Source organism: Echiichthys vipera, assembly GCF_963691815.1.
Source record: "Echiichthys vipera genome assembly, chromosome: 17".
Classification (NCBI taxonomy): Eukaryota; Metazoa; Chordata; class Actinopteri; order Perciformes; family Trachinidae; genus Echiichthys; species Echiichthys vipera.
In genome coordinates this window covers 26,384,095-26,408,735 of record NC_139842.1, presented here as the reverse complement: position 1 = coordinate 26,408,735, position 24,641 = coordinate 26,384,095, and the positions used below count along the sequence as shown (strand labels likewise).

The following is a 24,641-nucleotide window of genomic DNA, read 5'->3' as shown; positions in this document are numbered from 1 at the left end:
ACAGGGTTCCCACAGTCATGGAAAACCTGGGATTTGTTGCTAAATTTTAACATTTTAACTGCTTGAGAACTGATAAAAGGTGCCACGATAAGGCTCCCAGACCTTTAGGAACACCACAGAAAATGTATGCTCTGGATTTGGGATGAAAAGCTTTTGACATTTGTAGATTTCTGTAAGAATAGCATTTTTCTGTGATTGGATGGTGAGCACTTGTGTGCGTAAACTGCTTGTGTACAAAACATGTCATTCCTGTTACAATGAAGCCATCATGTCCGTCCAGGTTCCAGTCTTTTTCGTTGGAGGATAAAACTTTCTTCCATCTTTAAATGATCCATCTTTCGTGCTCCCTTGCAAAGTTCAAAAGGGCATGGTTTTTTGTTCTTTCAGCACTTCTCGCAGATGCCGTTTTATGGTATCGGGCTGCTGTCAGCATCAGTAAGGGCCTTTATTTGGGTCGAGGATCTGCCTGTGTCTTCACAGACAGCCCGTAAGATCCCCCTGCTCAGCGCAGGTGAAATTTTTTCAGTCTACCACTTATACACCAATAACCCTCAGGATCTTTTAAGACATTAAAATTACTCTTTCTGCGTCCAACCTCTGCAGTGATGGCGTGTTTCAAGAGGCCTTGCTTGTACAGCTCCACCATCCTGCCATGTTCAAAGACAGAAAACATTTTTGCCTTTGCCATCAGGCCATGACAATGTCAATTTCTGACAGAACATGATGTGAAAGACTATGGTCTTAAACTTTTAATCTGATGAACAGTTTAAATGCAGTTTTCAATAAGTTGTGTACGTAAAATCTAGAATTCCAAATATCCAATCAGGTTTGATACTAAGCTTTGTAAATGAATGGACTGCAAGCTTTGTTGTATTGTTTGTTGTATTGCTGTATTGTTTATTATCATCTAGGAAATAAGGCCTAAAGAAAAATGGAACATTATTTTCTTTTATAATATATATATATGTATTTATATATGAATATATATATACTTGTGAAACTGTATAGTAATGAGTTTACATGAGGTGCCTTGATGGCAGTGGTTGGTATCTGCTGAGCAGATGATTGGCGTCCCATAAAGCAGCCTGTCCATGGTCTCTGAAAATAGCTTCTGGCAATACTCACACAAGAAATGAGGCACACCGAAATCCTGGTGTGGTTTTGAAAATCAGAAATTAACTTAAGCAGATACACAAACCCACAACAGTCTTATTTTATGTAAGTTTTTCTTATGTATTCAGGAACGATTACACTAAACAGCAGTGTTACTTTTCTCACCAGGCTCCCTGAAAAATCTCAGCTGAAAAGCATATCTTTTTAAACCACTACTAGAGTGGGATTTAAATCAAACTGCTCCCCAACTGTCCTGTCCAAAAGCACGGTTACTAAGATACGCTCAGCCACAGCATCACTTCACTACTTAACCATTATTGGCGAGTAGGATCCTGTCATGCTATCAGCAGCCTGCCATGTGATATGAGCCATTGAATGCACATATTTTATGCTAATCACAAAACAAGAACATTTAATTAGTGGATTTAATTTTGAGGTTAAGGAGTTGCATATTTCCCTCAGTATGAATGAGCTTTGTATCTCTGCAGAGTTTTTTTTCTTCCTTTGATTTCCTGTCTCTCCCTTTGTCTTTTCTTTTCGCTTCTCCATTTCTTTTGCTGTCTCTAGGGTTTCTTCCGCAGGACCATCCAGAAGAACCTCCATCCAGCTTACTCCTGTAAATATGAAGGCTGTTGCATCATCGACAAGATCACCCGCAACCAGTGCCAGCTGTGTCGCTTTAAGAAGTGCATTGCTGTGGGCATGGCCATGGACTGTGAGTTATTCTAAGCTCATATTTGCTTATTACTGCCACTATATACAGACCTCCATGAGGTTCAGGCTGCTACTGTCACTACACAACTGTGGAAAACGTATTTCAATGCGTCAATGTGTATTTGCCTACTTAGAAGTTGAATATTTCAAATCTTTATTCAAAAAATAATAATAATACACCCGCCAAAATCAGCTTAAAAATAACAACATTGCTAAGCGCTCATAAGCCCTAGCTGTAAGCTTTATCAAAGAGGAAAGTTTTAAGTTTACTCTTAAATATGGGGACAGTGTCTGTATTTGGAATAACACTTGGGAGTTGATACCACAGCAGAGGAGCTTGGTAGCTGAAGGCTCTGCCTCCCATTCTACTTTTGGAGACTCTAGGAACGACGAGTAGCCCTGCATTCTCAGAGCGCGGCGATCTAGTCGGGTAATACGGTACTATGAGCTCTTTAAGATACGACGGAGCCTGACCAATAAGAGCTTTGTAGGTAAGGAGAAGGATTTTAAATTCTATTCTAGAATTTACAGGTAGCCAGTGCAAAGAAGATAATACAGGAGAAATATGTTCTCTTCGATTTTGTTTTAGTTAGTACACGAGCTGCAGCATTTTGGACCAACTGGAGACTCCTAACAGACTTATTGGAGCAGCTTGATAATAAGGAGTTGCAGTAGTCCAGCCTAGAAGTAACAAATGCATGGACTAGTTTCTCTTTATCTTTCTGAGACACGCTGGCCAAAACATTAATTCATTCATTCATTCATCTTCAACCGTGTCAAAGCTTGTCCCTGTCGGGGTCGCGGGGGGCTGGAGCCGAGCTGTTTTGAAATATAAAAGAACGAAAAGCGATAGCTTGGCATAACAAATCACCTGTACATTTATCGAGTGGTAGTTTTTGCGATTGATGAATGCGTAATCATTCATGGATGGTGCTCCAACCACAATTTTTATTTTTTTTATTCGTTTTAAGAATCAGTTTTTATCCGTTCTTAATATGTGACTGCTTGTGCTTAAAGACAGCTGAAGTTTGTTAATAATTTTCAGCCAGATTTTGCTGTGCTGCACCGCAAATACACAGGCTCAAATTTGCGAACACGATCTCAGACCTGATGTGAGATTTGATCCTAGCTCCTGCTCATGTCCAAATTGATAAATGCCGGAGTTTGCGTGGAAATGGTCGTACGCACGTTTTTCTGCCGTACATTAATTTGATAAATGAGGGCCGCTGTTCCTAATTTTTGCAATATTACGCAGGTGAAAATATGTATTCCTTGTCGTAAGTTTTATGTGAGAATCGAAGGACATATCCTGATCAAAAATAACACCCAGGTTCCTTACTGCGGTGCTGGAGGGCAACATCATCCAGAGTAGCAATGTCTTTAGGTATTGAGTTTCGGAGGCCTACGGGGCCAAGTACAATGACTTCAGTTTTATCTGAGTTTAACATCAGAAAATTGCAGGTCATCCAGCTTTTTATTTCCTTAATGCACATTTGAAGTTTATCTAACTGATCGGTTTCGTCTGGTTTGATCGACAAATATAGTTTCCATGGTAGCAGCCAATAGCGTTGGCCGTTGCTGGTTGCCCTGGTTGTCTGTTGTTAGGTGTTGCTACTGTAGGCTGGCACTGGGTGAAATGGAGTTTTCCAATCCTGCAGCTGCTTCGGAGCCTCAGTGAAGGGGACGTTATTTGTCCCAGCAGCTGAGTGAGCGGAGACGGGCAAAAAAAAAAAAAAGTCAATATAGGCCAAGCATTCACTCCATGGACTGAGAGAAAGGAGAGAAACGCCATTCAAACGCACGCCCAAATGGCTACGCTTCTCCTTGATCGCTAACATCACTTTTATCTTTACTTAGCTTTAACGGCTAACGCTTACTGTCCGTCAAACTCCTCTGTAATACTTGTTTCTATGGTGCGATTTCCCGGAGGGGATGGGTTCAAACAGGCTCAAACAGACTCTGGTCTCCTGTAGCTACTGGGCAACAAACCTGACTGCTGGAATCATTTTTTGCTGTTGCGACTATGATCTTATGACACTAGATTGCGGTGTTCTGATCATTCTCCATATTCAACTTTTAAGTACACACACACGATGATATTCATTAAGGGTATGGATAAAATAAATGCTTTCTATTCCTCATGATATTTTGATGAAAACCCAAATTCAGAAGAGCTGGAGTCCTCTAGCACTCTGCACCTACATGATGCCGCTTGAATTGAATTCATAGCAGTGGTCCTGTACATATCTGTGAAGTCGTTTGTTGTACTTTAGAACTGTTAATAAGAAGTAGTAACCAGATAAATCATAGAATTAACACACACACACACACACACACACACACACACTTTAGCCTGTACGAGCATTTGAGTGTACACCACAAATCTTGAAGATTTTTCAACAAAACACTGAATTGCTTTCCTCCCCCTCTCTGTCTAGTCTCTCTTTCTATGTCAAACACACACGTGGGTGAGAGTGTGACTGACCCATGAAGCACTGATGAACTCAGTCAGGAGGACTAGTAAAAGCTGCATTCTTCATCATTCTACCAAAGTTTATCAAGTTCAAGTTAAACAAAAAATTAAAAATCAGTTTCATAAGTGTTTAATTCTGTAGCAGAGCACCGCCATGAACCACAAGGAGCATCTGTGTTAAGTTCAGGTGCCTGTAATAACAGTAGGACAGAGAAGCGTCTGTTATCTAAACTGTTAAAGTCAGCTGAACAGCTGAAGTAAAACTAATGGTGTCATATGTCACTTGTGTGTTTTTCATCAAATAGTGAAAAAAAATGACAAATTTATTGTTTTTGGCTAGACTAAATTCTCTGTTCAGTTTAATCTAATCTGCTAAAGTCAGCTGAATAGGTTAAGATGATGTCAGTATTATTTCGGTTACAAAAGGACTCGGCAGTTGGATCTGTGTTTTTAGGTGAGACCAGAGAATATTCTGTTACACCATTAAAAAAAAAAAAACTTGATTCTAAGCTTGCTACATTGTTTGTCCGGAACTGGCCGTGTTGTAATTTACAGGGTTCCTATATAGTATGGAAAAGTCTGAAATTTAATTCATTTCCAGGTCTGGATAAGTTTGGAAAAAGGGAAAAGAGTTTGTAAAAATGTTTATGTTGTTTCCAGAATATGATCACTTTTTAAAATAAAATAACATATACACAACACAGCTGACCTGTAGATGATATGAAACCAATCAGGCGGGCTGTAGAATGGTGTCAGGTTGCCATGGTTACTGTGTGACTGCAATTCTCATTTATTGGATTTTTCCCATATGTGTCGTCTACATTTTATTTATGATTTATTTTGATTTATTATTTGATTTATTTACAGTATGTTTACTCCATCCAAAGCCAATGAAGCACAGACTTGTGTTTGTGTAGTTCTGGTTAATTCTCCATCTCTACTGTGCCTGTCTGTAGAGTTACAGGTTCACTTATTAATTTAATGATCCATCTCTACTGTTCCTGTCTGTAGAGTTACAGGTTCACTTATTCATTTAATTATCCATCTATACTGTTCCTGTCTGTAGAGTTACAGGTTCACTTATTCATTTAATTATCATCTCTACTGTTCCTGTCTGTAGAGTTACAGGTTCACTTATTCATTTAATGATCCATCTCTACTGTTCCTGTCTGTAGTATGACAGGTTCACAGTTATTAATTTCATTTTTTTAAGATTTAGCTTAAATAAAATGTTGTGCATTAAACATGTCTCTGTTTGGAGTTCATTCACTTATATGAGCTACAATACGTTTGTAAAAAGGTCAGAATTTTACATATGTGTTAAAAGTTGGATTTTAAAACCATTTATGTACATAATAAGCATCTATAAATTCAGAAGTTTAATATTGACTGAAAAATCCTTCAAAAATTCTGGAGATTTGAGTCTGGAAAGGTCTGGAATTTTGAAATGGAAAAGTCTGGAACTTTGAAATGGAAAATGTGTAGGAACCCTCACTCTGTGCTCTGATTAATGTGGTATACAGTTAACACACCAGCCATAATTTAAAAACTTAACTTCTGAGATTCTCAACTTCCAATTTTAGAAGAGGGAAATAACGGGCAAGCCAGCAACCAACAACATTTAGTATGGATGAACACAAGGATGGGTTACTTCCATTTCTATTATTTTATGTGATAATATCTCTCCCTAAGAGTGTTCAGTGTGACATCTGACATTTCCTTCTGATCTCCTGTCATTATTTCACTCGATGTTTCAAAGGTGAAGCCGCTTCAGTTCTGTCCCACATGCAGGACATATAGTGATGTTAAATGTGCACAAAGCAGTAACAGCAGTTAGCTAGTGTCACTCTCAGATAAAGAAGGCTCTGTGGTTAAAAGCACTCACTGAACGAGTCATCCAGTCACAGTGCATAACTGACAGTTGGCCATGTAATTCAGCCTCACTGCATTAACTCGCCTGATGTTCTCTTTCCGTGCCTGTCAGTGGTGCTGGACGATTCAAAGCGTGTGGCCAAGCGACGTCTGATTGAGGAGAACCGACAGAAAAGGAAGAGGGAGGAGATGGTGCGGACGTTGCAGACGAGGCCGGAGCCGAACACCACAGAGTGGGAGCTAATCAGGATGGTCACCGAGGCCCACCGACACACCAATGCCCAGGGCTCCAGCTGGAAACAGAAGCGCAAGTTCTTGGTAAGTTTTAATTTTGAGCAGAGGCCTTAAGGCAGAACGCTTCTGCATAACCTTGTTTCAATAAGTAGATAGCAGTGACAGGAGTGGCCAATTAGTATTGTTCACAGAGAAGCTTTAGAGCATGCTGGCCTGTATCTCCTGTGTTCCTCTGATAAAATAATATATTTTATTGATATTTTCAGTCCAGTTTCCATTATGACATGCTCTTTGAAAGCATTAAATTGCTCTAGAAGGTGTTTCAGGATAAAAATGGGTGTGACAATACAAATAGAATGAGAAGAACGGACATTGAACTGTTTGTATTCGACTAGTACAAAAGAAAATGGCCACAGTTGTTAGTCTTTATAGAGACAACACACATCATCGTATCATCATCACATATACCCATGCTGTTGCTCAGTGGGTATGATCTAGTATCTACTGGGACAGATTAGATGTCTCCAGAGATGCTCTCAGGAGCAGCAGGTAGGAGGGACCTCAGCCCGCTGTTTGGCTCATTTTCTATAACAATTCAGCAGGAAGGCACAGCGGAACCAGTAAACAAGCAGGCACCCAGTGGACGGCTGGCTAGTAAGCTAGCTTGCTAACGTCAACATCAAGGCCCTTTTTTGGTCAGAGGAAATGAGGCGGAGTCAAAGTCTTACAAGATGGCCACTCCCATAGGCGAGGACAATTGGATCAAGTTGAGAGAACGGACCCCCACGGGTATGCTACGTCCATTTTTTCATCAGTCTACTGTGTTGATGCGTGAGTCAACTCACAGGAGGGTCAAATAGTGACAAAGCAGCTTTTGGAGTCACAGATAGTATATGTGATGCAGCAGCAGCAGAGGCAGTGTCAAACAGCTTTGAAACACTGTGCTTGATTCCCACAATTTATGGGAATACACTCATTTCTGCAGTCATAACAAGTCTGAACACACAGACATGATACACGTATTAATATTAGATACACTTTCACAACTTTTGAAGTTTTCATAATAAAAGTCATTCAGTGATAGCTATCTGTACATTGCAAACAGGACTGCTAATAGCTTGATCGGCCTGCTATTAATGGTGCCAGGTGACTGAATGTGATACAAATCGTGAAAAAGATGTTTTCATGTGTACACTTTAATATTTGCATACCGTCACTTACATTACATAGTATAAATTAAAGCAGTGGGATGGAACATTATACGGCAGGCTTAACTCCTCACTCGCCCTGGAGCTCTTGTGGAATGGCCTCTGCCTAATCCATGAAAGCATAAGGACACACTTCACCAAGAGAAGAAATTATTGATGTCATATTTTCATTACTGGGCCTCTAAATCAAGCTACTCTTTTTATTACTTACTTGCCGTAACCACACATAAGTTCATTCCTTCTTTTATGTAGCTCATTACACCAAAATGTTCAACCCACTGTATGTTTAAACATCTTTCTGCTTCAAAAATCAAGCTAACACATGTAAGAAGGCCACTTCATTTCATTTTCAAAAGAAACCCGTGTTCCTATTTTATCAGCAGCTCACTCTATGCCGTCTCATGTGAAAGGCTGCCATGTGCAGATGCATGTGTCTACCCCACAGATCGTTACCTTGAGACAAAAGTCACCAGTTACCAGGCAACCATTTCATGAAGGCAATGAAAAGTTCCCAGTCAAATACAGTTTGTGAAGGTCTACTAAAAATGGCTTGGGGGTGACAGCCAGTCCAAGGCTAAAAAAGAAGAAAAGAGGATTTTGGGAGCCAGTGACACTGATCCTGTCTGTTGCTTTATACTTAGATTGACTATGATCTGTTAAAACCAAACTGTGGAGGACAAAACACTGCTTTCATTACATTTCATTTGTTTAATGTCAAGATATAGAGCTGTTCTATAGGAAAGGTATCCTTTATAGATATCCTTTATCCTCCTTAAATGACTTCTGTTGTGATCTGGCGCTGTTAGGCCCCTGAAACTGGTCAGTGAGATGTGATTGTGGCCCCTACAGGGCTCCAGTCAGAGGGCTCCAGTCAAAGGGTCATCAGTTGATTTAAAGAGCAATTTGCAGGTTTTTTTTTTTTACTAAATTTACACTTAACCTTTCTTGAAAATGACAATTTGATAAAGTAAATGTAAGATTTTATTTGGTTTACAAGACATATGGGCCTAAATCGGAGGTAAAAAAAAGTTGCTGTTTTGAGCAGTGCTTCTAAAAAAATCATTTTTTTCAACATCATACGTCAAAAACACGTCATTTTACTTAGAAGAAGGGAGTCGCGTTCTTTGACTCTGCCTGAGCTCAATGCGCAGTAGTGGGTGATAGTGAGTATTAGTGGTTGTGACTCAGTGAATTTGTACTTTTCTTCGTTTCCATCATGGTGAATTATTGTGTTTGTGCAGGATGCGCAAATTCCAACATGACAGGACATCGAATACAATGAAGCTAGTTTTCGTGCCTGGATCCGTTGTGTACAGGCTAAAAGACGGGTCTTTGTGGCAGCATCTGTAACAAAAGCGCAATCGTTTGTGGTGCTCATTTTAGAAAGGAAGACTATGATGCTGGGGATGTGATGGAGTTCAGCATGGGATTTAGAAGCAAGGACAGGGTGAGGCAGAAAACAGGTGCTGTCCCTTTAATACATGCGGCCTTGGCCACAGGAGCACCTATAAAACAAAGTTTATCGTCTTTAATCTCTTTCCCTTGTCACTCTCCTTCCTCTCTGTCTTACAAATCAATTTATTTATTTTTTCAATTTTATTAAATGATAAATTAAATTAAATGAAGGCAAATAGACAATCACTGGCTTTTATGTAAAGTTTATTTGAAGTTTTGCATTTTGGCTTTATCTTTATAGCATATATTAAATAAGAAAACTATCTGTTTCAAACTCTTGTTAACTGGAGTTATTGTGGGGAAAACCAAACTTGTTTCACATTTAAGAAATATATATTTGGCGTTATATTTTTTGCATTTCATTGATTGCTTGAATGGCGATTTCAGCCGCAATCTTTCAACTGCAACCCGACTAGATTGGGGACAAATACAGTAGACTTAAGTTGCCCTCTTGTAAGTAAAGCAAGTACAACATTGGTTAGGAATCATACCTCTGTCGATAATGTATATTATACAAATATATGCATAGCTCCCTGCTCTCTTCTCTCAATCTCAATGAATGGTGATGTCATTTTCTAAAATAACTGATTGGTCATTAGGTGGTGATTGATAGGGGTTGAGCCGCTATCTAGAACCTCTTCCGAAGCAGCGTGACGTTACCATGGCAACGTACCCCGGCGAGAAGTAAAGTACCGTCGAGAGAAAACCCAGGGTTAACCCTTGAGTTACCTCGCCAACCACGAATCAAAATAGTACAAAAAAAAGTACAAAAATGTACAAATACTTGACGTTTCCACAGTTCTTCCTTTCCCCTGCAGTATTGTAGTGTCGAGTCAATGTCGCAGATGCAGATAGGCCCACGGCTGATACAAGCGCATACCTGCCCACCAGTGGCGGGCCGTGCATTTCAGACCTGCGCCTGCAGCGATGCCCTACCAAACTTAATCCACCTCTTTAAACCATAATTATGATGCCGTGGCTCTACACATTATGCATTTAGACCAAAACACAGTACAACTGGGCGTTGCATCACCTTAACATATAGTCAAGTACAACAGAGTTATATTACTCTACTGAGTTTTGAGTTTTATTCACTCAACCAACAGTGAGCTTTAACAAGTTTGTTCACAAAACAGCGCAGAGCGCACTGTCAAATCAATTCAATCAACCGAACCAATCAAGTCGCAGCCGAAGCAACGTCACAGAAACATTCGTTAATATATTTTTTAACAATAATATTTACTCAGCAAAATAAAGAAAGCTGCAAAAGTCCCCAACTAAAATACAAAAATAACTCAACTATAAGCTATACTGTCACGTTCATTTGCTCCATGTATTCCACCACGGGCTCACGAGCCATTATATATCACACAAAGGCATCATTTCAGAAAACAATAAAAGGCTTTTAAGGTATAATACAAAGTTGTATTAAGTCCACCAACACTACAGCGATGAGCTTTAACAAGTGTGTTCACCAAACAGCGCATCATCACACACAAACCCGCAGTATCATGGAAACATGTGTGACGCACACACAGACAGTTCGCTGAAAGATAAACAATTTACAGAATATTTGCCAACTTAGGTTTTTAATATTTATTCAACATTACTAAATAAAATTGGGAAAAGGCATACAAATCTAATAAAACATAAAGTGCTTAGTACTCACTCAGATCAAGTGTGTTTGAATAATGCTGAGTCAGGCTTGCTAGCGTCGGGGTCGGACGGCCTCTCTTTACAGTGTCTAGCTTATCTTGAAAAGTTTTTCTAGAGAATGGCGTTGTAATTAAATCTGTGATCAAATCGTTATCTTCACCTCCTTCAGCCATTGTGGGTTGAATAAACTAAAACAACTTGTCGCGCTACACAAATTAAAAATGTCCTTATTTCCCGTTTATCACATTGACATTTGTGCTCAGGTCTGCTTTGCATAGCTCTGCATAGCTCTGCATAGCTCTGCCTCTCTCTAGCGCGTATCCAATCAAAAGACGTGCACGCGATGACGCTGTAGGCCTGCTAGCAGGCGCCAGTGAACCCAACTTGACGCTGATTGGTTAATGCCACAGGTCCATTATCATTGACTTTAAGCTACCATGCGCCTGCACTCTTGCTTCTGAAGGCGTAAGGAGAGATTTGGGACCCTGGCAACACATGATAGCTGAATAATGATTGGATAAAAACTCTAACATAAACGCCAGACACAATTTCAGCCTCCTCTGCATCAAAACTAGTATTGTTATACATGCATATAATTGCTTGACTCCCTTCTCCTACGTCACATCCAGTTGGACATTTTTTGATGCGGAAGTAAAATTTCTCAGCAAAAACGACTCCAGATGTCGTTATAATGTCTATCTATGTATAATTTGTTAGAATTATAGTTTCTAAATCATTTTCCTACACATTGATTAACAGTAGTCTCTTACCTGCAAGTTGCTCTTTAAGTCTTTTACTCCCAGAGTAATAGTAAATACAAGCAGTACAGAGGATAAGCTTGTCAGTGCACATACAGTTTCTGGAACAAAACACAAATAAAGAAATGCATGAATAAGTTACCTGAACATTTACAGGAATACAAGGCAGTTATGAGAGCTAGCCAGTTAGCTTATCACTTAGTGCAACCTATGAGTGCAACTAGTTTGGGATCAGACTAATTCCTGAAACCTGTGTCTTACAGCAACAGAATGAACAGACTTAACACAGTGTATACACTTAAGTAAAACAACATAACATCATTAAATTATCACTTTATTTTGCTTCATGAATCTTGATACAGTAACATCATAACTTTCATCATCATCAGCACCGCGATCGTCTGCAGGAAAAGTTACGAGATCCGCGCATTAACAGGAAACGGAAATACAGCGTTACTTTAGAACAAACCATTTCAAAGTAAAAGTCTCTGAACGTGAGGAATTCATAACAGGCGCTACTTTAAAATTAAATTAAAATAACCTGACCTTCAATAATGTTAGGGGAAACACTGGTGAATGAAAGTCATGCTGAATGGGGGATATCTCAGTACTGTCGACACTTACACCATGTCCTAACAGCACAGTATCGGATTCTGTCTATCCACACTGCAGCCATTAATGTCTTGTTGGATTATGTTATGTCACGGAAACAAACCATGTACTTATCAGCTGTGTATTCCAGATCAGACCGGAGACTTGACAACCTAGATTTTCAGTGCGTTTACATGCACATCAGTAACCCGAAAATGGATTACCCAGGTTAGGGGAATAACAGATTTTTCCCCATGTGTACTTGAGCGGGGTTTGAATGGGAAAATGACGGAGTAACTCTTCCTCAGGTACAATAGGTGGCAATCCGCCAACATACAGCTGGACTCAATACAGCTTTTTTCCCGGTTCACCTTTGTCAAAATCACAAATGGCAGAATTACGACCGAAACTGGTCTTCTTGGTAGTAATGTTACTTGCTGTTGCAAAGTCCTTCTCTCGGTTTAAAGGTAACGCCCTATTTTAGTTGTTTTTTTCACGTTGCTTTCGGCGTCATTGCTTCCTGGTTTATTCTATTTCTGGGTCAAAAGCCATTGTCGTGGAGTGGGGAGCTTGCGCAGACAAGAAACCCAAGAATAATAAAGAATAATCCAAGAACGCTGTTTACATGCGCAAATAATCAGGGGAATGAGAGCTCCGATTTTATCCGGGTTACGGTGTTTACATGGTGTATAAGAAACCGGAGTATGCGCTTAACCCCAATATATTCGGGTTTTTAAACTGCATGTAAACACGCTGATTGTTGTCGGTACCACACTATCATATCTCCATCTCTACTAAGTACAAAACAAAATAACACGACAATTATGGTCTCATATTATCTTACGAGAGACGTTCAGCTCCCTGGCGATCTCACTCTAAGCAGCTGACTCCTTATTTAGGTTTTTTTAGTGAAATGATGAGGTATCGTATAGATAACTTCTCTTTTCAATTTCATAAATCAGCCATTCTTCAACCATCACGTCACTTTCGACTCGTGCGACAGGAATAAAATAGAGGCCGGTCCTTGCCCGCGTCCAGTTAGGACATTCCAATAGGAAACAATGTAGTCAAACTGATTTTGATGCTTGCTTGTATTGCCTGCTGTTAGGGCAAAGTGTAAGGGCCTCACTTCAATCTTTGATAAACATTGAGAAGCAACTGTCTGATTCCACTATTCGTTGTATTTAAAAAGCCATTAATGACAAGTACCTTGTAACTGTTAAATGTCAGTTCATAATTTTAATGATGTTACAGTTGTTTTTTGTCCTTCATCATAACATCTTACTGGTGAACACGTTTCCCTCTCGTGACTAATGAATTCTGTGCCGCTGCTGTGGATATGTATCGCTAAACCTTCATCCTGTTGCGAGCATGGCAACCTGTCAATCACAAAGTATTCTCAAAGCCTCCCCTGCTTTATGGTCTATCTGACTCTAAATGGGACCATAATTTACTAAATGAAAATCATGCTGTATTGAAAAAGACTTTAAACTATTGATTGAGACCATAAACTCATTAGGAAAATGTTTACTGAGGTAACCATTCAAGTGAGAAGTAGGCTCATTTTCTCATTGACTTCTATACAATCAGACTTCTTTTTCCAGCCAGTGGAGTCACAACCTGCTATGTTTATAAGAACGTTATAATAACGTTATTCAACATCTACAGCTAGATGTGCCTGCTGCCAAGTCATTTAAAATCACTTTAAATGCATCCAATGAAACCATCCTCCAAAGATTAAATTACATATCATTTAAATTACATTTCATTTAGCTGACGCTTTTGTCCAAAGCGGCTTCCAATAAATGCATTCAACAATTAGGGTACAAACCAGAAGAGCAAGTTATTAAGGCAGTGCGGTAGCATCAAATAAGCCGATCTATCCTTAGCCAAGGTGCAGTTGAAAGAGATATTTAGCCAGCAGTGAAGATGTTTAGATTTTCTGCCTTCCGAATGTCGATGGGGAGCTCGTTCCAATATTTGGGAGCCAGGACAGCAAACAGTAGTGACTCAGTCGAGTGACTCTTGGTTTCCTCTCAGTGAAGGAGCGGCAAGCCAATATGTCGATGCAGAGCGGAGAGGGCGGGCTGGGGTGTACGGTTTAATCATGTCCTGGATGTAAGCCTGATCTGTTAGTAGCACGATACAAAAGTGCTGGTGTCTTGAAACGGATGCGAGCAGCTACATGAAGCCAGTGAAGGGAGTGGAGGAGCGGTGTAGTGTGAGAGAATGTAGGTAGGTAGCCGCACCAGTCGAGCCGCTGCATTCTGGATGAGCTGCAGAGGTCGGCTGGCACAGGCAGAGAAGCCAGGAGGGAGTTAGAGTAGTCAAGGCGTGAGATGACGAGAGCCTGGACCAGAACCTGTGCTGTCCTCTGGGAAAGAAGAGGAGGTATCCTACTGATGTTGTTTAATTCATGTGCAAATTCATACACTCTACAGGGATTAAAGCTCTCAGTTGCTTCGAAGTACTTAAAGTCCCTCTGGGCCGTTTTTAGAATTGGAATACATATCTTTTTTATAAAAAATATTCTTGTGTTTTTTGCCTGAGCTGTAGTAATTGTAGTTAATAAACTTTTATATTGGCTCCGCTGTGAAGTTGCAGGCATCTGCCCACCCTGGGCTCATACTGAAATAACATCTTCTTACTGCTCTTTGCATGCTACGATTTGCTCACAGCTCCCCATGACCGCTCATAAGGTCTCACCTAATCCGGTTGTCGCCAATACTATTAATATTTCGATCCAGTTCAGGAAGCAGTACGGCTTGCAAAGGGCTTCACTCCTTGCCCCAGTTTTCAATAACTATGCATTTCTCCCGCATATGGTCAGATAAGGGCCTCAAAACGCTTAATGGCCTGTATGACGAAGGTGTTTTTGCGTCCTTTGCATTTGTCCAAGAATACAGCCTGCCTAATAGCCACTTTTTTCGGCACCTTCAAATGAGACATTTTATCCAAAAGCAATTCCCACATTTTCCGAACCGCCCCCCTGAAGCTGAGATGGACCAATTCCTGTCTCTCAACGTACAACACAAGCGACTGATATCTGTCATTTATAATGAGATTGCTCTTCTGAGCCCAGTCCCCACTGTATCATAAAAGTGCATGGGTAAAGCATTTGGGGGTAGACATTACTGATGACCAGTGGAGGGACATTTTAAAACTGGTTCACTCATCTTCAATTTGTGCCAAGCACGGCCTATTTCAGTAGACGGTGCTTCATAGAGCCCATTTCACCAACGCTAAATTGGCTAAGATATACCCTAGTCAAAGTGATGCTTGTAACCCTATTAAGCAGTCCCCAGCCGACCCCATAGATGTTCTGGATGTGCCCAAAGTTTGCTAAATTGGGGTCTGATATATTTCAAACCCTCAAACAAGCTCTTAACACAAATTTTTAACCCAATCCCCTGACTGCTCCTTGTGGGCTCCCCATGTCTAAAAATCTGCCCATTACTACACAACGTGTCAGGCCTTTACCACCCTGCTCAGCAGATGTAACATTCTCCTTAAATAATAACCTGTTTCTCCACTGACTCATAACAGTTGGATACGTAAAAATTGACAATGTCTTAGGTTAGAGAAGTAATCTTTTTTGGAACTGTTAAATTAACGTGAGGATTGACCTTTACTAATTATTAGATTAAGTGTGGGCAGCACTGTTCTGTGCATGGCTTCTTTCCAGGTTCTCTGGCTTCCTCCCACATTCCACATTGATTACACTTTATTGCCCATAGGTGTGAATGGTTGTCTGTCCGTGTCTATGTGTCCTGTGATGGACTGGTGTCCTTTCTAGGGTGTACACCGCCTCACAGCCAATATCAGCTGGGATCGACTCCAACCCCCCGGGACCCCATTAGGGACAAGTGGTTAAAGATGATGGATGGATAGATTTGGTGTTCTTGTTGTGAAACGGGTGACGATATGATCCACAGTCATATGACCCTGCAGTTAGCTCGCTAGGTTGTGTTTTAGCATCTTGTTGTTGTTGTTATTGTTGTAGCCTACTCAAGACCGTTCTCGAGAACACATCATAAAACTGCCTATGCATTGTCTGATTTATTTGCACATGCAATCAATGTCAGCTAAACCGCACTCTCCTCAGTACCGCTCGATCACTTGGGTGAGAGAGGTAGAGATGTGACAGCAGAGTGAGCAACTGGTGAGCCTCTACTTTATGAAATAATAATAGATGGGCTGCCTGGCCATAAATACACAGTAGAAAAAAAACAAAATCACCAGACAGAAGGATCACAATTATACAAGCAATAATTAGAGCAACAATGCAAACTCAGTTTAAATCAGTGTATTGCACAATAAGCTACACTCACCACTGTCTTTTAAATAATAAACAAAAGGTCAAAGTAATGTTCCCCAACAGAAACAGTCCAAAGTTAGATCAAAAATCCCTTTTTGGTTTCAAGCACAACGAATTAAAGAAAGAATTTCAATTTGTTTAATTCTGTTTTAGTTGTTTTTTGTAGGAGTGAATCATCTTTTTTTTGTATATATTATTATTGTTTATTGTTTATAGCACACTGTGCACTGAATATACACACTATGTATATTTTGGATTCTATTTATGTTATGTACAAAGTTTTTATTTGCTGACCCACTACTGCTGTTACAAAATAATTTCCCAGTCTGGGATCATTAAAGTCATTCTATTCTATTCTATTCTATTCTATTCTATCTTCTCAAACTAAATAATAAAGGATCTCTGAGAATTTTCAGTTTTGTTTTCCCGTTAGGAGTATAGCCTCTTCTCAAACAATTTAACAAACAAGTGAACAAGTTAATCTCCAATGCTGTCAGAGTTTTCTGAGCATTATAAACACACGACCATGTAGAGACAGAATTAACATGCTGTAGTACAAATAAGATAAATAACATAAGGCTGTTTTAGTTTGTTTAATAAAAATAAAAGGTATAGAGCTGTTAGGAAAGGGATCCTTCAATTACTTCTGTTGGGATCTGATGCTATTCAGAAAATACAATTAAATAAAATTTACTTGACGTTCTATGGGGGCGGGGGGGCCGTTGGGGTGGGCGGGGCGCCCCCCTAAATATAATGGTAGGGGAAACAATGACTTTGTCACTACAGTTAATCGGTTTATTGGTCCATTTCATTTGAATATCAAATCTACTGCTAAGATCATTGGCGTTATATTTGACCATTATAGCTAAGCCTCTCCGGTCCTGTTTTCTGTAAATGAGAAATGTCACAAAAATAAGATATATAGAATAAATTAATTTAACTTAATAACTTAATTAATTCAAATATTTAAATTTTCACTGTTAACCGTGTGTCTTTTTTCTAGTCTGATGATATCGGCCAGGGTCCGATGGTGCCCACATCGGACGGAGATAAAGTGGACCTGGAAGCCTTCAGTGAGTTCACTAAGATCATGACTCCGGCCATCACACGGGTCGTCGACTTTGCCAAGAAATTGCCCATGTTCTCAGAGGTAGGTTCAGTGGGTGGGACGTGTGTGTGGTTACATCTGATTCAACACTCAAACATATTTGTGGGTTCCAGTCTAACATCAGCCTTAGTACACAGTAGTTTACAAAAATGTATGGATGCTTCACAGAACCATTAGTGCTTATAATTTTTTGCCATGGTTGGCCGCTGCGGGCAACTGTGCTGCTGACCTGTCAAGCTTACCACTGTAACATTGTAGTGTGGCTGCAAGTTTCAAGAGATGCCGCACTCCTCATTCGCGTAAATTTGAGGTCCTGGCTGCTTTATGCAAATCAGGGGGGACTGACTGCCTCTCAAAACTACTGAAAACCTTCTATGTTGTTGATCCAAAATAAAGACAGATTCAGCAACTGCAAGGCTTATTTCTCAACTGAAATATTTTCAACACGTTTCTGTGAACTATTCTTGTTATAAGAGAAAGTTTCCAAACCAGCTGCCATGTTGGTCGAGTGAAAGGGTTCATCCAATAAAGTGCAGCCATCACAGTTGTAGGATAGTGTAGCCAAGGGGTCGACAACCTTTTTCATTTGAAGTGCCATGTTTAAATGTTTGGTTAATCAGTGTGCCACATCAACATTAAGCCTGCCATGATCTACTGAGCCCACTCAGGCAGTGGTATATTTTTCCCATCTACGGCGCATTCTGTGAAGAAAGCAACAGGTACTAGCCAATCAGAGCTAGTGTTGGGCGGGTCTTTGCAGAATGCAGATGAGGAAAAAGACATTCATCCTACTGTAAATAACAGGCCGTGCACTGCCAGTAGCTGTGAAATAGGTAATTTGGTCAATTCTGCATAACCGTGCCACCTAGTGGTTGGTTGGTGTGACATTTTGTAGAAGGCCTCAGTAAGACATAGGAAACTGGATTACCAAGTTTTGTGTTGTTTCTTTTGTTAACTTTTGTTCAGGACCATCCAAACATTACTTGTACCAAGTTTCATCTTGATAGGACACTCGGCCTAGGAGGAGTTGGAAAAAGTAGCTTTTGCATATATAGCGATCCTGCGGAAAAATAAGTCTTGGCGGAAATGGGCGTGGTGTATATTCCAAGATTCACATACATTCAGGGAACGCCTGAATGTAATCATTTTGAATGTGCGAGGTACGATGTGGGAGTTACAGGCAAAAACGCGGTCAACTTGATTATAGCGCCACCTGCTGGTGGAAATGTGTCATTTTAGGTGTCTGCAGTACGTGCAGGGGTCTGAACCAAAGTTCAAAGTTTCATCTCCATAACTTGTATTGGGTAGACTACAGAATGAGTTTTACCAATGGAAAAGTAAAAAAAAAAAATCCTTATAAAAACAATAGGGTTCTCAGCACTGCTGGTTAAGGAAGCCACGCTGCTGCTTGCATCGTGTGGCCCCAGCCCCCTCGGGCTTGGACCCTAAATTAAAAAGTATTGGACCTAAGATCGACCCCTGGGGCACCCCACACTTCAGTTCATGTAACATATATGTATCCGTGTATCCGTGCTTACAAGAAAGTGACGATCTGTGAGGTAAGAATAAAACCAGTTAAGAAAAGTACCATTTAATTGGATAAAACCAGCTTTTCAAAACTTTAATTAAAAAGGCTAAGTTGGATAGAGGTCAGTAGTTGGTGAAATTGTCAGGATCCAAATTGCTCTTCTTTAGAAGGGGCTTCATCACTGCCATTTTAAAGGCAGTGGGGAAGACACCCATCTGGAGAGAGCAATTCACAAGGTTTAAATGGTCAAACTCAAAGAACACATAAAACTTGTTTCAAGAGTGATGTGGGAGTTAGGTTTAAATGTTAAAAAGCCACATTGTTTTGTTCTAAAAGAGTGGACCTAATACCAACGACTTTACCTCTGAAGTGGTCTGCAAAGTCCTCACATAGATGGTTTGTTGGAACTATGGAGGGTTTCTTAAAATCACTATTAGTTATATGAGCAATTGTGGAGAAAAGGAATTTATGGTCGCTCTTTTTATCTGAGATGAGTTGTGAAAAATGGGAAGTTCTTGCATGTTTTACTGCTTTATTGTAGATTTTGAGTTTGTCCCGGAATATGTCCGTCTCCATTTTCTCTCTGCGCTCCTGCAATTTCTTTTCAGTTGTTTTATTTCAGGCTTTATCCAAGGTTGTGTGTGGGTTTGGTTAAAGCTGTTTTTGTGGAAAGTGGAGCCACTGAATCTAGGGCTGACCTCAGTTTATTGTTAGAATTATCAACAATAAAATTGCAGGGTGCAGGTAAAATGTCAGTGCTATTGTGTAAAATTTCAATAAAATTTGCAGCCACTTCAGAAGTAAGGTAGCACTTCCTCACTGTTCTCACTGGGGCCTCCTGTTGGATAAAACTGGAGATATTAAACACACCCAGGTTGACAAAAGAGGACACACCTGTGGACAGGCCATATGACCAGGTCCAGGGTGTGTCCTCTGTTGTAAGTGGGCTGTTTGATGTGCTGCTTAAAATCCAGGTTGTTTAAAAGTTTTAAAAATTCACTCCTAGTGGGATCTAAATTATTATCTGTGTGTATGTTAAAATCACCAGTTATTAAAAGCCTGTTGTAAGTTGAGTGTAAAATCGATAGAATTTTGGGAAAACTCACTGATAAAAGAGGGGTGTTGCTTGGGTGGTCTATAAATAGTCACACATATAATCGGAGGACTGCTAAAAACAAAGGCATGGTGTTCAAATGATGTAGAGTTGTTAAAAGAAATGTCCTTTGTTATCATAGAGTTTGAGATGATTGTTGCAGTCCCAACACCTCTCCTACCACTCCTGTTGGAAAATAATAAACAAAAATTTGTTGAGGAAGCCTCAGTGAGAACAGCTGGTGCATCAGTGCTTAGCCAAGTTTGTTCTCTAAAATCAGGTCATTGATGATAAAAGACTTGTTCGACAGGGGGGGAACGTGAAAAAGTGCCATGTGGAGGGCTGTATGAGGGCTGGTTGACTGTGAGACCTTGTTGATGGTGATATGTTTCAGGTTATGACGGGAAGGACAGGGAAGTGTAATGGAACGGTAAATGGGTCGTGGTCTGTTGTTTATAATGACTGGGATGTGCGCAGGTTGTGAAGTGGAGATGGGGTTGGAGCTGGAGATGGTGTTGGACTTATGGCGTCAATCTGTGGGACACAGAAGATGTGTGATAATGTGGGATTGATTGTCTGCACCTGAGATTGTTCACGACACATAGCAGGATGATCGTGTAGGCAGACGGGTGATGGTAGGCAATGGCAGGGATGTGTTTGTGTAAATCCAGGATTTTTGCATCAGAAAATAAATAAGTAATGGTATTTGGGATTGCAACAGACCTTACCATGGAGTCCCCAATGAGGATTTATGTAGAGTGAAGCAAGGTGTTAGCATCAACAGTGCTAGTACCAGGTCGTCCCACGGTGAAAAGGTCAGCCAACCATTCAGTACCAGCGCCGGGTGAAGATGTTACAGTACCAGTACCAGAGCCCCCTCTCCCAGAGACGCTCACAGCGGTAGCAGCAAAAGGATTCGAGACGGTCACCGAAGCAGCCAACGCTGGAGTAGCCTGAGAGATGGTGACTGGAGCCCCTGCCGTGTCCACTGGGGCAGGCGCCACTACCAGAGGCAGAGAGGTCGGCACACCACTGAGCGCTCGGTGCTCAGAGGGCATGCATCAGCCTTGGCCCTGAGGACATCATCGTGGTGAACGGTGACATTGGATGGCAACACGGAGAAGCAATTTGTGAGGTTGAGAGGTGGAGGAGAGACAGTCTCTATTTGCCTCCTACCTCGACACACAACTTTTGACCAAAGAGTCTGTGAGCTGGGAGTGGAGGTGGAGGATGGCCTGTGGCGGGATGAAGATGGGTCCCACAGAATTGTATCCACCACTGCTGTTGGTGAGTTCAGGATGCTAATTATTTGCGACTGTGTGGCCGCAGTGTCCATGAATTCAGTGAGAAGGCGGTCTTTTTGTTTGAGCTCATCAGTAAGTTGTTTAATCTTCTCCTAGTTCCAGTCTCTGAGTTGGGTTTAGATGCTGGGTGTGAAAGCGGAGCTCCCTAGTTTGGGAGAGGCGGACCTCCTTTCGGAGTGCCTGAGCACGGCACAGCAGAACCCGGGTCTGATGGTGCCTGGCTGCCGGTGGGACACGGGCCTGGTGGTGGCTGGCCGCCGGTGAGGCCAGGCCAGGTGATGTCTGACTGCTGATGGAGCCCGGGTCTGGTGGTGACTGGCTGTTGGTCGAGCCTTAATTCAGGCAGCAAGACGCTGTGCTGTGAACCGGTCCTGCCCCACCTCCAATGTGAATGGTCAGCTGGGTCAAAACAGTGACCAACTGTCGGCTACCAGAAAGAAACAACAAACGGTGTTCTGTTCAGTGCAGAATAGATCTTCAGCGTACACGGTGCTCCCTTTGCAAAGAATAGTGCACGCTGCCCTCAGGACAAAACACACAACTCTACGAGGTAGAGTGCTCTTAGTTCACTGTGGGCAATTTAGTTCATCTAGAGATAACATGCAGACTTGTATTCTCATAGACCAGTCGATTAGTTGAAGAGTAGGTAGAATTTCAGTCGACCAAGATTTTCTTTAGTTGACAACTTCTACCTGCACATCCAGCAGGGTGACATTTGCAGCCATGTTTCTGGCCACATAACTCAATATCCACTGTCCTTTTTTGCGTTGGTCTCCTCTGACCCCTGACCTTGTCACCTGCTTGGTGCTGAGCAGGTTATGTACAGTATACTTGAGACCAGGCTGGCTGAAGCAGAGTCTGTGGGCTTAAAAAGGAAAAAGAATGAGCCGAAAGACACTAATATAAAAAATATTGATTAGTTCAGCTTCAGTCCTGCATTAATTGATTTTTTTTTTTTTAAAGCGAAAGCCCAATTTTAACACAACATTGACATGACCATCACCTTAAAAGCTGTCATGGTGAACTTGTTAGCAGTTTCCCGTTTTAGCCCATTGTAAATCTTTAACGGGGCATCTTTAATATATTTTTAACAAATAACAATATGTTGCCAGCCATTCATTTAAAAAAACACAGATGACACTGTACTAATCTGAAACACAGTACAAAGAAAATACATGATAACCTATAATGTGCCATACGTTGTTGTTAAGATATTCTCTAAAAGTAAATGAGAACAGTGTGAAAATAGTGGCAGTGTTTAGATTGAAATTCTGTCCATGTGATATCCTGTTCATCCATTCTTTTCTGCTGACCTCACATGTTGTGTTGTTTCCCAGCTGCCCTGTGAAGACCAGATCATCTTGCTGAAAGGCTGCTGCATGGAGATCATGTCACTGCGTGCTGCCGTACGCTACGATCCAGATAGCGAGACGCTGACACTAAATGGAGAGATGGCGGTGAAACGTGAGCAGCTGAAGAATGGCGGGTTGGGTGTGGTGTCGGACGCCATCTTTGATCTAGGCAAGAGCCTGGCTCAGTTTAACCTAGATGACTCGGAGGTGGCTCTGATGCAGGTCGTACTGCTTATGAGCTCAGGTGAGGAATAAGGATTAGTAATGAGTGGTTAACTCATGACCTGACTCTTTCGCTGGCTCCCTAAAATGACTCAGGAATCATGGATATTTAGTGACGATTCACTTTGAGTCAGTTGAGTTGAGAAAATGTTCCGCTATTAAATTGCATCAAACACAAACATCTTGAAATGTTTACAACCAAACAACAACATAAACCTCTATATATGCTGCCAAATGTTATATAACCTGCAGCAACCTGCTTGACGAGTCTGAATCGAGTCGCAAATCAGGATACATCTGGGTACATGGCGAATGATCCAAAAGACAGTGAATCAGCTGATTGACAGTATGAGTCGCGTCTCACAGGAGCCTGCAGCACCCAGAGATATTACCCACACTTCCTCAAGTTATTAGCCCACCACTCATGGAACTGATTTATAGCAATATTTGACAGTGCTTTGGGTAGAAGGCTACTACAAATAAAATGTTTAAAATCCATTCCTAATTAACATTATTGTGGCCTTTTACTTGAGTGAGTGCCGCCCGCTGGCGACAGAGACCCACCACACGGCTGACTTTGCTCCTGCACGGTCCTGTCACTGAGTGGATCAGTAAGACTTAATCACAACTCTGTGTTCATACGCGGTTGAAGATAATATTCCCCTACAGATCCATGGAGTGCATTTGGTCAGGCACTCCCAAACAATAAATCAGTAGAATCAACAGAGTTTTTATTTGTATTAATGTCAGTAGTTGGAAACAGTGACTGTGACAACAGCTGTATTTATCTTCTGTGGCTCTGGAAGTCAACTTTAAATCTCACTCACAGGGGTATGTCAGAGGGGAACACAAACCTTTTCAGCCAACATGGTCTAAAACATTTCTCACTTTTCTAGTCTGCTGTATCTTTTGGAGTGTCTTAGCTAAAATCTTATGCCACTGAAACAATCCGAATTAGAAAAAATGTATCTTAGCTGCCTTTAATCCAACAAATGTAATTTTCCGTCTCGTCCTTAACCCCCCAGACCGTTCAGGGCTGACCAGTGTTGAGAAGATCGAGCAGTGCCAAGAGGCCTACCTGCTCGCGTTCGAGCACTACATCAACTACCGCAAGCACAACATTCCTCACTTCTGGCCCAAGCTGCTAATGAAGGTGACGGACCTGCGCATGATCGGAGCCTGCCACGCCAGCCGCTTCCTCCATATGAAGGTGGAGTGCCCCAATGAACTCTTTCCTCCGCTCTTTCTGGAGGTCTTCGAGGACCAGGAAGTGTGACCTAAAGGATGTTGAAAACACGGCACCCCTTGAAAGAACCCTTCACACGGAAGGAAAGAAATTTGGGGTGACTCTGGGGGAAGAACAAGAGGAAAGAAGACTCTTTTTTTTTTCAGTGGGAACATGCCCTGTAAACTTTTTTTGTCCCTATTTTCTCAAACACCCACAAGACCCAGCACCTGCCACCAGCAAACACACATCAACTTCATCTGGGAAAAACACACTGTCATTCTGAGAGGTACACACACACACACACACACACACACACACACACACACACACACATACACACATACACACACAAATATTTTGGATTCTAGATATTCACAGATTCCAAACACACTGCCATGAACGTACAGTGCAAAC

At 41.2% G+C, this 24,641-nt stretch overlaps 1 protein-coding gene across 3 annotated transcripts in view; it reads left to right on the top strand.

Moving 5' to 3' along the window:
* LOC310959520 (thyroid hormone receptor alpha) overlaps positions 1-24,275 on the top strand; it is a gene marked incomplete at both ends in the record, with an annotated part of 66,796 nt that extends 42,521 nt beyond the window's left edge. For all 3 annotated transcript variants that reach the window (XM_083930894.1, XM_083930895.1, XM_083930893.1), the window contains 5 exons: positions 1,681-1,828; positions 6,285-6,490; positions 17,396-17,542; positions 22,763-23,021; positions 24,025-24,275. In XM_083930894.1, coding sequence (XP_083787020.1) covers positions 1,681-1,828; positions 6,285-6,490; positions 17,396-17,542; positions 22,763-23,021; positions 24,025-24,275 — 1,011 coding nt within the window. The remainder of the gene's footprint in view (positions 1-1,680; positions 1,829-6,284; positions 6,491-17,395; positions 17,543-22,762; positions 23,022-24,024) is intronic.
* Between the last annotated feature and the right edge of the window lie 366 nt (positions 24,276-24,641).